At 39.3% G+C, this 12,275-nt stretch overlaps 1 protein-coding gene across 2 annotated transcripts in view; it reads right to left on the bottom strand.

Moving 5' to 3' along the window:
- The window catches only part of LOC122642124, a 34,903-nt gene that overhangs the window by 12,762 nt on the left and 9,866 nt on the right, over positions 1-12,275 (bottom strand). For both annotated transcript variants that reach the window (XM_043835546.1, XM_043835547.1), the window contains exon 3: positions 2,192-2,507. In XM_043835546.1, coding sequence (XP_043691481.1) covers positions 2,192-2,507 — 316 coding nt within the window. The remainder of the gene's footprint in view (positions 1-2,191; positions 2,508-12,275) is intronic.

Raw genomic sequence — 12,275 nt, 5'->3', positions numbered from 1 at the left:
GATGTTTTTAAAAAAAAAAACTTGTCTAATGTCGTCTTAATCAGGTTGATGGTATTTTTGTTGATGATAGACATATCTGTAGGACATACTGATATGGTGGAATAAAATATTGACACTTAGGCTGCAATGCTGCATTCACTCACTGTAGAAAAGAATAGGGGGTAAAAATATCTGCCATTTGCTCTTATTTGATTGTCTAGAGACAAGAAAAAGAAAGTTACAGGGAGAGTGCTGAAATTATCCCCCCCCCCTCTCTCACCCTGTTCCTCAATTTTCTCTTCCCACAATTTTCGTAAAGAAAGGGCCAGCATGAAACCTCTCAATACTATGAACAATTTCTTGCACAAGGTTTGATTTTGGTGTATCCTGGCAAATATCCCAAAAGATTTCAAAATAAGACTCTCTTAGCCGGAAAGCTGACATCAGCAGTACAGACAGACGAAGAAAGAAAGCTCTCAAGCTGTGGTCAATGATCTTCCATTTTCTTTCTTTTCCTTGGAGCTTAGTCCCCTCTAGTACCTGCTACAAAGGAAAATTCTGTTCTACCATTTTGTGTGGAGAAGAGAGGAGAAGAGGAAGAAGAAGAAGATGAAAGAATGTCTGAATAGAGTGAGTTCTCTACCACTCGACTCATTTATTAATTAACATAATCTGCAGATAGAATGACCAAATTACTGTTTTATTTTAGTAAATGATAGTAACCCTAATGTAGCTCTAGATAGGAGAAAATTCCCACTAGAGGCCAAGCAATAGGATCTAAAAAAAGGCTGCTGGTTTGATTGGGCAGAATTAGGGTTTTTAGGTTAAATTCTAGGGTTAGGTATGGAGGAATGGGGTAATGTATATCTGATTTTAATAGGCAGGCTTAGGGGAAGCTATAATAATGTAGCTCTAGATAGGAGAAAAATCCCACTAGGGGCCAAGCAATAGGATCTAAAAAAAGGCTGCTGGTTTGATTGAGCAGAATTAGGGTTTTTAGGTTACATTCTAGGGTTAGGTATGGGGGAATGGGGTAATGTATATTTGATTTTAATAGGCAGGCTTAGGGGAAGCTATTAAAACAGATTTTAACAAGTTTTGAAACAAAATTCAATTTCCAGAATTTTTAGGGTTCGGGTTTGGGTTTTAGGATTTAGAATCTAGCCTGAAAACTAGGGTTTGGACTGATCAGAATGGGCTGCAGGTCTGGTCGAGTGGAGGGATTGGTATGGGGAGGCTGTGATCTGATTTTGGTGAAAAACAGATGTAGGATGAAGGCTGGACAGGTTCTAGGGTTTCACAGAGACAATGTCAGATTAGGGTTTAATGTAGTTGGGGTTTATGGGATTCAAACAAAAAATAAAGGGGATCGATTGGGGGAAAGGATTAGAGAGTTAGAAGAAGAAATTGGGTGTCAAATTTATTGGAGATTCCACTGGCAGCAACTTGAACAGATATGAAGGATAGAACCACCTTCAAATTGAAGAAGATCCTCTCAGCCGTCACGGCATAAGGAGTCAACCGGATTCCACCAGTCCGTTTCCACTTTGATAGAACCACAAGGATGCACACTCACAAGGAGCAACACTCAACAGAGCAGGGCAGCAGCAATGGCAGCAAACAAAAGCTTTTCATTAATCAAATTTGTATTCAATGTTGGCCTCCCTTAAACAAACTTATATAGAAGACTCAAAAATAGACTTAGACACTAAAAAGGAAAGGCCTAACTCTATCCCTAACCTATTAGATAACTTAAACTGACTAGGAAACTAGAATACTAAAGGAAATAGACTCAAAACATGGCTGGACTTATAGAGTCCTAATCCAGTCCAACTTACATCACATGATCACTTAAGTTGTCACATGACCACTTAACCAAGTCACATGATCACTTAAATTGAACCAATTGAATGCAACCAATTTGAACCGATTCAATTAAAAAACATAAAAAAAAACTAAGTATTGGCTAATCCCGTATGCAACCTATATACCCCTAGTTTAGGCTCATTAAAGTGGCCTATTACATAGAAAATCCTTGGGATCAAAGGCCCAACATATATATATCCCAACTCTAGACTCATTCCTAATAAAAGAAGCCCAGTTTGGTGATAATTCTGCATCAAACCCCAATAATGGTAGATAGAAGAGAAACGATGAAGAAAAAACAAATAAAAGAACTCTATGATTCTCCACAAATTGAAAGATATTTTACCTGATGTCCATATTCTTGAGCATCTTCAAAGAGAGATGAGTAATAAGCAGGGTCATAAATAGAACCTCCTAATGTGCCCTCAGAATCAGAGGTCTGTCTAGCCATGGCATTGGCAGAGGGATTCAAAAAACTATTCCTTAAATCAAAATCTGCTTCTTGAGAAGCTGTATTGTCTACAGATGAAACCCCCAATCTGTACATCTGAATCCATAATAATGAAGATGCCAACCTCACAGAAAACCCAACAATTTGCATTGAGAGTGCGAGTTTCACCGAAAAGATAAAGAAGGCTCCATATGACTTACGAGAAATGTTCCTGCACAAACGGCATAAGATCAAAAAGCTGAAGGGGTTTACAAAAGAATGAAAGATTATAATTACTGGAGGGAAGAAAATCAAGGTGTAAGATGAAGACACTAAGGTTTTATAGCATATTAACACTCACTACTCAAGACACCCAAAAACAATTAAGCAGTGATCAAATATATACTGCACTGCTGATCTGGTTATATTGACATACAACTCTAACTCAAATATACGGCCAACCACTGTTTCTCAAACCATATCAAACATTGAACCATTCAGAGCAACTAGAAGCAGTTTGACAATTAGACTGACTTAGGTTATTATGAGTTTCTTATACAACAACAACAACTACTACTCATCCTTATCCCAACTAAATGGGTCAGCTACATGCACAGTTATCAAGAGGCGACGCCTTGGCGTTCAGGCTCCTTGGGCGACTTGCCGCCATGTTGGTGTCTCCTTGATTTTAGATCTTCTCCATCGCCATGGTCGCCTTGCCGCCTTGATAACTATGGCTACATGATCCTTGCCTTCCAATCAGCTCTATTTGAGGTCATACTTGATACAAGGGGCATAAGCTAGGTTATTATGAGTTTCTTAATATGATTCATTAATATTTTAACTATACTTAAAGGCCGGGCCTTGTAAGCTGTATGCGTGTTTTCTCTTCCTTTGGTAATGAATTTCTTAATCATCCAAAAAACGAAAAGTAACCATAACATGCATTCCTGCAATTTGACTGGGACTTTCAATTAACATACAGCTGCCAAAATCAACATTAACGTAACGGCACACCACACAACCTTGTTGATGATCTCACTGACAACTCTCCCCACAAGTTTGCACACATATATCTCTTCTCATCATCTTCTTCCTTGCTCCACCTCTTCTCTTCCCTTTTCTTCTCTCTCACCTTGATCCATGCTTACTTTCAACTAGATAAGCTCAACCAATTTGAAAGAAATAAAGTATGGAACTCAGTTCCAAGAACTAGTAATGCAAAGTCGACCTCGAACCAGGGAAGAACCTGTGAGAGATCGATTGCAGCCAGGATCAACACACTAAGGAAGAACAGATTGAATATAACTGAAATTTTATTGCTCTTTTTTTTTTACATATGAAAGAAGAAACATAAAAGGATAAGAAGAGGAATAAAGGGATATAGAAGGGGGGATAGGATCAGCTCTATCAGCCAGGCTCTCTCAGCCCATCATCCTCTCTCCCAGGGCCTCTCACCCACGGTCTCTCACCATTGCCGTGTCTCACAGCTTCAACCATAACTCTTTTCTCTTCAATCTCTGTCCTTCTCTGCTCAGCCTCATACTCTTATTTATAATAACCCCATTACAAAGCAACCCAGTCCCAATCTAATTAAGAAACTAAAGAGTCCAAAAAAAGGAAACTACTAATTCATAAACCCATAAAATAGAAACTTCTAAATAAAAGCAAGCAACTAAAATAGAAACTCTAACTTTGACAAGGTCTCAAAAATAGAAATAATAAAATAGAAACTAGGATTAAATAAAAATAGAAACTAATTGGAGTCTTAAGTCTTCTAGAAGCTGTCCCATCGATCCTGAAGTGTCTTTTTGTCCAAAGCTTCTAGAATAGGAGCACATATGATCTAAGCTGGGACCCACAACACTGTTCGCTTGAACAGTACCTGCAGATTCATCACCAAAATAGGCTTGTTTTATTAGGAATAGGTCTAGGGTTGGGTTCTATACATGTTGGGCCTTTGATCCCATGGGTTTTCTATGTAAAAAGTCACTTTTATGGGCCTAAAATATGGGTAATTAGGTTGCATACAGGATTCCCTACTTAGTTTATTTTTATGTAATTAGTAGTCATGTGACTATTTAAATTGGGCTGGATTAAGACTCTATAAATCCAGCCATGTTTTGAGTCTATTGCCTTTGCTATTTTACTTTCCTAGTCAGTATAGGTTACCTAATAGGTGAAGGATTGGGTTAGGCCTTTCCTTTTTAGTGTAGGAGTCTATTTTTGAGTCTTTTATATAAGGTTGTAAGAGGGGCAAGTATTGAAAACGAATTTTGATACTAATGAAAAGCTTTTGCTGCTCTTCTTCTCCATTGAAGATTTTTTCTTGTGTTTGATCAAGGCTGGTGGGATTGGGGTTTGATCCGACTGACACCTTGTGGTGGGAAGCCAAGGTAGTACGTTGGTGGGATTGGTGTTTGATCCAATCGACTCCTTGCGGTGTAAAGCCCGGGTGGTTCTTTTGAAGCTCTACTTCAAGTTACTTGAAGATTTCTTTCAAGTTCTAGTTAAAGATCCAATTTTTATTCAAGTTTCATCTTCAAACAAGCTGCTGCCAAGAGTAATCTGCAACAAGTCAACAACAGTAAGTTTGAGACATCCCCATTCCCATCCTTCTTCTTCTAATCCTCTACAACCCCAACCCTAGCTTTCCCCTTTGTTATTTTCAAATTTCCCATACCCTAAATTCCCCACAGACCTAACCAGCCATCAAAACTTCATCAAATTTCAACCATAACACCCCCTGCCCATAAGGAGAACTTGATCTCCCTTGCTGCCCCTTCCAACCACTGAAACCCTAACTTCCCCCATCTCAAATCGAGTCTCAAAACCCTAAAACTCCCACTGCCCAAACCAACCGTCAGAACAGTCTGCAAATCTGACCGATTATCCCTCATACCCTCCTAAGAAAAACCATTCAAGTTTGGTTAACTTCTGTCCAGCCAAACCCTAAAAATCCATCTTTTCCTCTTTTCAAAAACCCGAAACCCTAACCTTGCTGCCCATTCAAGTTTACACATTTCCATCCATCAAAACATCTCACGACCTTCACTGATAGACTCCCCTACCTCAACTTGAAATAACCCATACATCAAACCCTAACCCTAATTTCACCAAAAACCCTATTTTGACCTAGCCGATTCAACTGTTCATAAGAGATACTGGTTTACTGGCTTCTAGTTGGTCTTCTACCAAACTAGAACTACATTAGTTCATGTGAATAGTAACGTTGTTTTTGAAATATATTTTTATCCTGTTCTTCATGCTTTGATCTACATCACCTAGTGACCATCCGGTAATTGGAACCAAATGGGTATTTAGAAACAAATTAGATGAGTTGGGAATAGTGACTAGAAACAAAGCCAGATTAGTGGCTCAAGGTTTCAACCAAGAAGAAGGCATAAATTATGAAGAAAATTTTGCCCTGGTTGCTAGATTTGAGGCCATTAGGATGCTTTTGGCCGTTGCATGTTTCAAATAGTCCAAAACTCTTCAAAATGGATGTGATGAGTGTATTTTTAAATGCATACATTTCGTTAGAAATGTATGTGGAGCAACCACCAGCATTTAGGAACCATAGCCTTCAAGACCATGTCTACAAGCTTGATAAAGCCTTACATGGATTGAAACAACCTCCTAGAGCTTGATATGAAAGGCTTAGCAAGTTTCTAGTTGAAAAGGGATTTTCAATAGGAAAGGTAGACACTACTCTCTTCAATATGACTAAAGGGAAGGACATGCTTAAAGTACAAATCTATGTGGATGATATCATCTTTGGAGCTACTAACGAAAAAATTTGTCAAGATTTTTCTATGCTCATGCAGGATGAATTTGAAATGAGCATATATGGGTGAACTCAACTTCTTCCTTGGCTTTCACATCAAGTAAATGGAGGGGATCTTTATCAACTAAGCCAAATACATAAAAGAGCTACTCTACAGGTTCGGTATGAATAAGGGTAAAACTGAAAGTACCCGGGTACTCCATATGTGAAAAACTGTGTGGTGCAGACCTAAAAGGCTAGCACGCCAAGATCGAATCTGGAAGAGAATAGAACAAGTTGTAGGGCTAGAGACCCACCAGTCTACCAGCTGTAGGAATCCCACCTAGGCCCAGTGTAGGAGTCTCACCTAAGCATACTTGAGTTCCACAAGTAGTCTCACCAGAGTATTTTTTGTTTTAATTTTCTAGCTACTGAAACAGCCTCCACGATTTCAATATATAGAGAAGGAAGAGGCTAAATAACCTCTTGGATACATGAATTTGCAATAATGAGACTGTTGGAATTCCCAACACCTAGAAACCAAAACCAATGCATAGAAATTAATTCCTAGACTTAGAAACTAGACCCAAGAAATAGAAAAAAAGTTCCCAAGACTTAGGAACTACAAACAAGACTTTGAAAACTGATAATGGAAGGCACTTAATGCTGCCTTGGAATCCAAAAAGTCAAACACTAGAAACTAGGAGAACTAAAGAAATATTCTAGTGGCTTCTAAGTAAGGCCACTAGATGCACATCAGCAGAACCGCAGGGGTTTGGAGTGCCCTGGCCAGCCTAGGCCGAGAACTATGGGCTGGGCTTGGGATGCTTGGGCCTTGGGCTGGGACAGCAGTACGATGATGCCCTGCATCACTGTGTAGAGGTATGATAGGAAGTCTTTTTTATCTCACAGCTACCAGACCCGATATCTTACTTAGTGGAGGCATCTATGCTAGATTTGAGTCAGTCCTAAAGGACTCACACTTTAAGGCTGTTAAGCGCATTTTCAAATACTTGAAAGGAATAGTTAACCTTGGTCTGTGGTATCCTAACAATACTACATTCAACTTAGTAGGATATTCAGATGCTGATTTTGCTGGTTGTAGAACTGAACGTAAAGCACTAGTGGGACTACTCCTTTCTTAGGAAATTGTCTTGTCTCATGGGATAGTAGAAAGCAAAATTCGGTAGCTCTTCAACCGCTGTAGCTGTGTACATAGCAGCAGGAAGTTGTTGTGCTCAAATACTTTGGATGAAGCAAACTCTAGAGCATTAATCTTAATTCAAAGAGTGCATATGCTATGTGATAATACGAATGCTATTTGCTTAACTAAAAACCCCATTCAGCACTCAAGAACTACACACATTGAACTCAGACGTCACTCCATAAGAGATCACATTCAAAAGGTTGATGTTAAGATTAAATTCATGAGGACTGAGGATCAACTTGCTGATATATTTACTAAGCCTCTAAAAGAGAAATCCTTTTACTCGATTAGGAGGCAACTTGGTATTGGGAATTCCCCAAACTAAAGCTCTAAAACCTCCATGTCTTGTATATTATTTGCTTACTAGTTAAATAGTTCTATCTTTCTCCTTTCCTTGTGTGTAGTGACTTCCATGTTCCTCTACTCTTTAATCCGTTCATCTCCACTCTTCCAACATTATTCCGTGCCTCTCATACTTTAATCCTACTCTACTACCCTTCTCTACTAATTTTCTGTAGGAGCTACGCTTGTAACCTCACTTTTGAATGAATTTTTAGCCCTATGGACTATATGATTGTGAATGTGCTTTTGTTGTGTTCTGTTGAAAGCTCACTTGAGAACTTTAGTTTTTATTTTCCTATTTTTATACTCTTCAATTGAAGGCTGTATTATGGGACATATCAATGAAATGATGGGAGTAATGGTCAATGAAATCAAATATAGATATTTTTAAGTATCTTTTTTATTTCATTATGTAACACGGTTAACATGCTTAATTCATAGTGTTAGATAACAAGACTGATTTGGTGAGGGTATTTTGGGGTTTTATTCTCCTTTTTTGTAACTTGGCTTACCCTATTTATATATATATATTAGTGAAAGGGGGAGAATAGACAATAAGCTGTTCTCCCCAAAGGATTGCAGTCTAACTTCTTCTTCCTTCTCTCTCTTTTCTTCATCTAAACTATTGTAATTTACATGGTATCAGAGCAAGGCTCTTAGGAATCAATTTAATTTCCTAGGACCTACTCTATTACGTTCGGTTTTCATAGAAGTTGTGATCTGCAGCTTTTTTTTCTAGGTTTGAAGCTTTTCGTGGATTTTATTTAAAGGGGCTGCAGCACCCTATGCTGCGGTTTTTGGAGGTTGATTGAGACTAGTTCATGAAGATATAAGAACAACTAGGTCTCAATTTTTGTGGTTTGTATCGATTCAGGGTTAGTAATTAAAGTTCGATTGAGAAGAGATTCAATTTTACGTTTCGATTTTGGCAGGTTTGTTCAAAGTTTTTCCCTGGATCGATTTCTGTTGTAGTTTGATTTTTGGCTTGTAGAAGACCTGATTTCTTCTTTCTTGTACTTTTCTTCTCTCTTGTTTTGAGAGACTATTGCTGTCTGATATTGGTGATCGATCACTTTTGGGTTCGATTTTGTGAAAGTTATTTGAAGCTGCAAGTTTTGCTTGATCGAGATGGGTGACACAAGTGGAGATTCCAAAGGGGTTGTTGCTGAAGTCGTCTCGGGCCCTTCCAAGTCTATCACAGAGACGAAATTGGAAGGTGTAAGTAACTTTCAGCAATGGAAGAAAATTGTTTGGGTAGTTCTAACTGGTCGTGGCCAACAGAAACATCTTACAAAGGCCAAACTAGAGGATGATGAAACATAGGAAATTGTAGATGCACGTATTCTGGGGCAGATGCTGAACAGTATGAATTCCCAGATTGTTGACTTAGTGACTCACATAGATACTGTCAATGAGTTATGGGACTATCTGCATATTCTGTATTCTGGACAGAATAATTTGTCTCGTATTTATGAACTATCACAGGAGTTCTACCGTGCTGACAGGAAGGGTCGTCCATTGACCCAATATTTTGCTGATTATAAATGAATGTTTGAAGAAATAAATGCATTGCTGCCCATTAGTTCTAATGTGAAACAGATGCAAGACCAGCGGGAACAACTCGTGGTTATGGAATTTTTGGGAGGACTGGGTCAGGAGTATGACTCAATACGCTCTACTATTCTTGGAGGTGATAAAGTTGCCTCCCTTGTAAAGACTTTCTCTCATGTCCTTCGTGTCTCTCGTGATAGTTCACATGAATCAGCACCTGTTAATGGTGAGAGTTCAGCTCTTGTTGCATCTAGTCAAGGGAGAGGCAGTGGTGGACATAGTGGGGACTGTGGTGGTGGCACTGGTGGCCATGGTGGTCATAGTACAAAAACTCGTTTCGTCTTGGTCGAGATTTTGAGAATTTTGAGTATCTTGGTCGAGTCGAAATGAAATGCAACATCGAATTGAAAAAATGCAATATTTCGAATATTTCAGTGAAATTTCGAAAATTTCAGTCATCTCGTTTCGGAAATTTTGGAAATCTCGATCATTTTGGCATTTTACACCCACAGAAAAAATACCATATTTCGACAAAATTTCAGTATCTCAGAAATTTTGGTCAGACCGAATCACCGAAACGAAACGAGATTTTAAACCTTGGAGGTGGTGGAAGAGGTAGTAGTGGTGGTGAAAATTCTGGTTCTGTGAAGACCTGTAACTATTGTGGTCGACCAAGACATATCCAATGCTTTTGTTGGAAGCTTCATGGCAAACCACCACAACAACAGTATGCTAATTCAGCGACTAGTACTGAGTCTTCTGTTCCATCTTCTACAGGTAAGGTGGTGAGATTGTCGGATGAGGATTATGCTCGGTTCTTTCAGTTTTAGATCTCTCAACCTTCTACATCCTCCTCCATAGCTACTTTTGCCTAGGCAGGTAATGCCACTGCGTGTTTCTCATCTTCTCGCCTCTGGATCATTGATTCGGGTGCATCTGACCATATGTCTAGTGTGCCAGGTAATTTTTCTTCCTTTCAATCTACCGAATCTAGTGTTACATTGGCTGATGGTTCCTTTGCCAAAGTCACTGGCACTGGTACTGTCTGTCCAACTAAATCCTTATCTTTGTCTTTTGTCCTCCATTTACCTGACTTCCATTGTAACTTGCTTTCTGTCAATAAAATTACTAAAGCCTATAATTGTTCAGTGACATTCTTTCCTAATTCTTGTGTTTTTCAGGATCTTATGACGAAGAAGATGCTTGGTAGGGGACGTGAGAAAGGGGGATTGTATCTTCTTGAAGACTCTCCTTCAGTTGCTTGCTCCAGTATTCTGTCTCCACACCAAGTTCATTGTCGGTTGGGCCTTCCATCTTAACAGAGTTTACAGAAGTTGGATTCTCATTTTAGTTCTCTTTTTAGTCTAGAGTATGAGTCATGTCAGTTTAGAAGGCTCCACCGTGTGGGTTATTCCCCTAGAATAAATAAACAGTCTGTGAACCCTCTCTTTAGTGCATTCTAATGTATGGGGACCTTGTCCTATTACTTCTAAGTTGGGATTTAACTATTTTGTTACCTTTGTTGATGACTATTCTAGAGTCACATGGGTTTATCTAATGAAGCATCATTCTAAGTTATTTACAATTTTCCGTACCTTTGTTACTGAAATTTTGACTCAATTCAATACAAATATTCGTGTTTTGCGTAGTGACAATGCACTGGAATATTTTTCGGCATCCTTAACTCTTTTATAGCTGATTGTGGTATGTTACACCAGTCTTCTTGTTCAGACACACCCCAACAGAATGGTGTGGCTGAACGAAAGAATAGACATTTAATGGAGGTGACCCGTTCCATTCTCTTTGAAATGAAAGTGCCAAAAATCTTTTGGGTTGATGCTGTTTTGATTGCTTGTTTCCTTATCAATCATATGTCATCTTCTGTGTTAAAGGGGGGGGGATTCCTCATTCTCTTTTATTTCCCACTGAACTGCTCTTTGTTTTACCACCTTGTATTTTTGGCTGTGTTTGCTTTATTCGTGATCATCGCCCAGGGCTGTCCAAGTTAGATCCCAAAGCCATTAAGTGTTATTTTCTTGGGATATTCGCGGACTCAAAAAGGTTATCGATGTTATTCCCATGTCCTTAAAAAATATTCTGTCACTGCCGATGTTTCCTTTTTTGAGTCTACCTCATATAGTGATGAATCTTTTGTTCTCTCTAAGTTGGATGACGAGCTTCCTTTGTATGTGGTCCAACAGTCTATTTCACAAGTTCCACAGGCTACAGTTTTATCTCCGCCACCTCAGCCTGTTCGGCTAGCACCTCTACCGGTTCGGTTCACCTGTTCGTCGTCCTCATGGTGATGCCGCACCCCCGGCCTCTACTGATCCTCGAGCACCTGCTTTGTCACCGATCTCGATCCTCAAGTGTTCCTACTTCCGATCTGGATATTCCCATTGCTCTTCATAAGAGTGTTCGTAGCTGTACTCAACATCCTTTGTCTAATTTTGTGTCTTATGCTGGTTTGTCTGCTAACTTTTCTACTTGTCTCTCTACTATTGAGTCTTATCCTACCCCTAAGTCTATTTCAGAGGCATTGTCTCATTCTGGCTGGAGGACAGCTAAGGAGGAGGAATTGTCTGTTTTGACTGAAAATCACACTTGGGATTTAGTACACCTTTACCTGCTGGTTCAAAGGTTGTTGGTTTTAAGTGGGTGTATGTTGTAAAGGTGAATCCTGATGGCTCCTTGGCCCGTTTGAAGGCATGGTTGGTAGCAAAGGATTATACCCAAGTCTATGGGGTGATTACCTTGACACTTTTTCACCGCTTGCCAAAATTGCATCTGTACGCCTCTTAATCTCTCTTACAACTTCCCATCATTGGCCTCTTTATCAATTGGATGTGAAGAATGCATTTCTTCACGGAGATCTCCATGAGGAAGTTTATATGGAGCAACCTCCTGGGTTTGTTACTCAGGGGGAGTCTGGTCTGGTTGCAAACTCAAGAAATCGATGTATGGTTTGAAGCAATCTCCTAGAGCCTGGTTTGGGAGATTTTCTGATGTAGTTTTGGAGTTTGGGCTGACTCGGTGTGGCAATGATCAGTCAATATTCTACCGCCATAGCAAAGCTAGCAAGTTATTTTTGGTGGTATATGTAGATGATATAGTCATCACTGGTGATGATGTTG

Source organism: Telopea speciosissima, chromosome 10 (genome assembly GCF_018873765.1).
Source record: "Telopea speciosissima isolate NSW1024214 ecotype Mountain lineage chromosome 10, Tspe_v1, whole genome shotgun sequence".
In the NCBI taxonomy this organism is placed as follows: Eukaryota; Viridiplantae; Streptophyta; class Magnoliopsida; order Proteales; family Proteaceae; genus Telopea; species Telopea speciosissima.
Note: the sequence above shows the minus strand (reverse complement) of the source record. Positions and strands in the feature narration are given on the sequence as shown.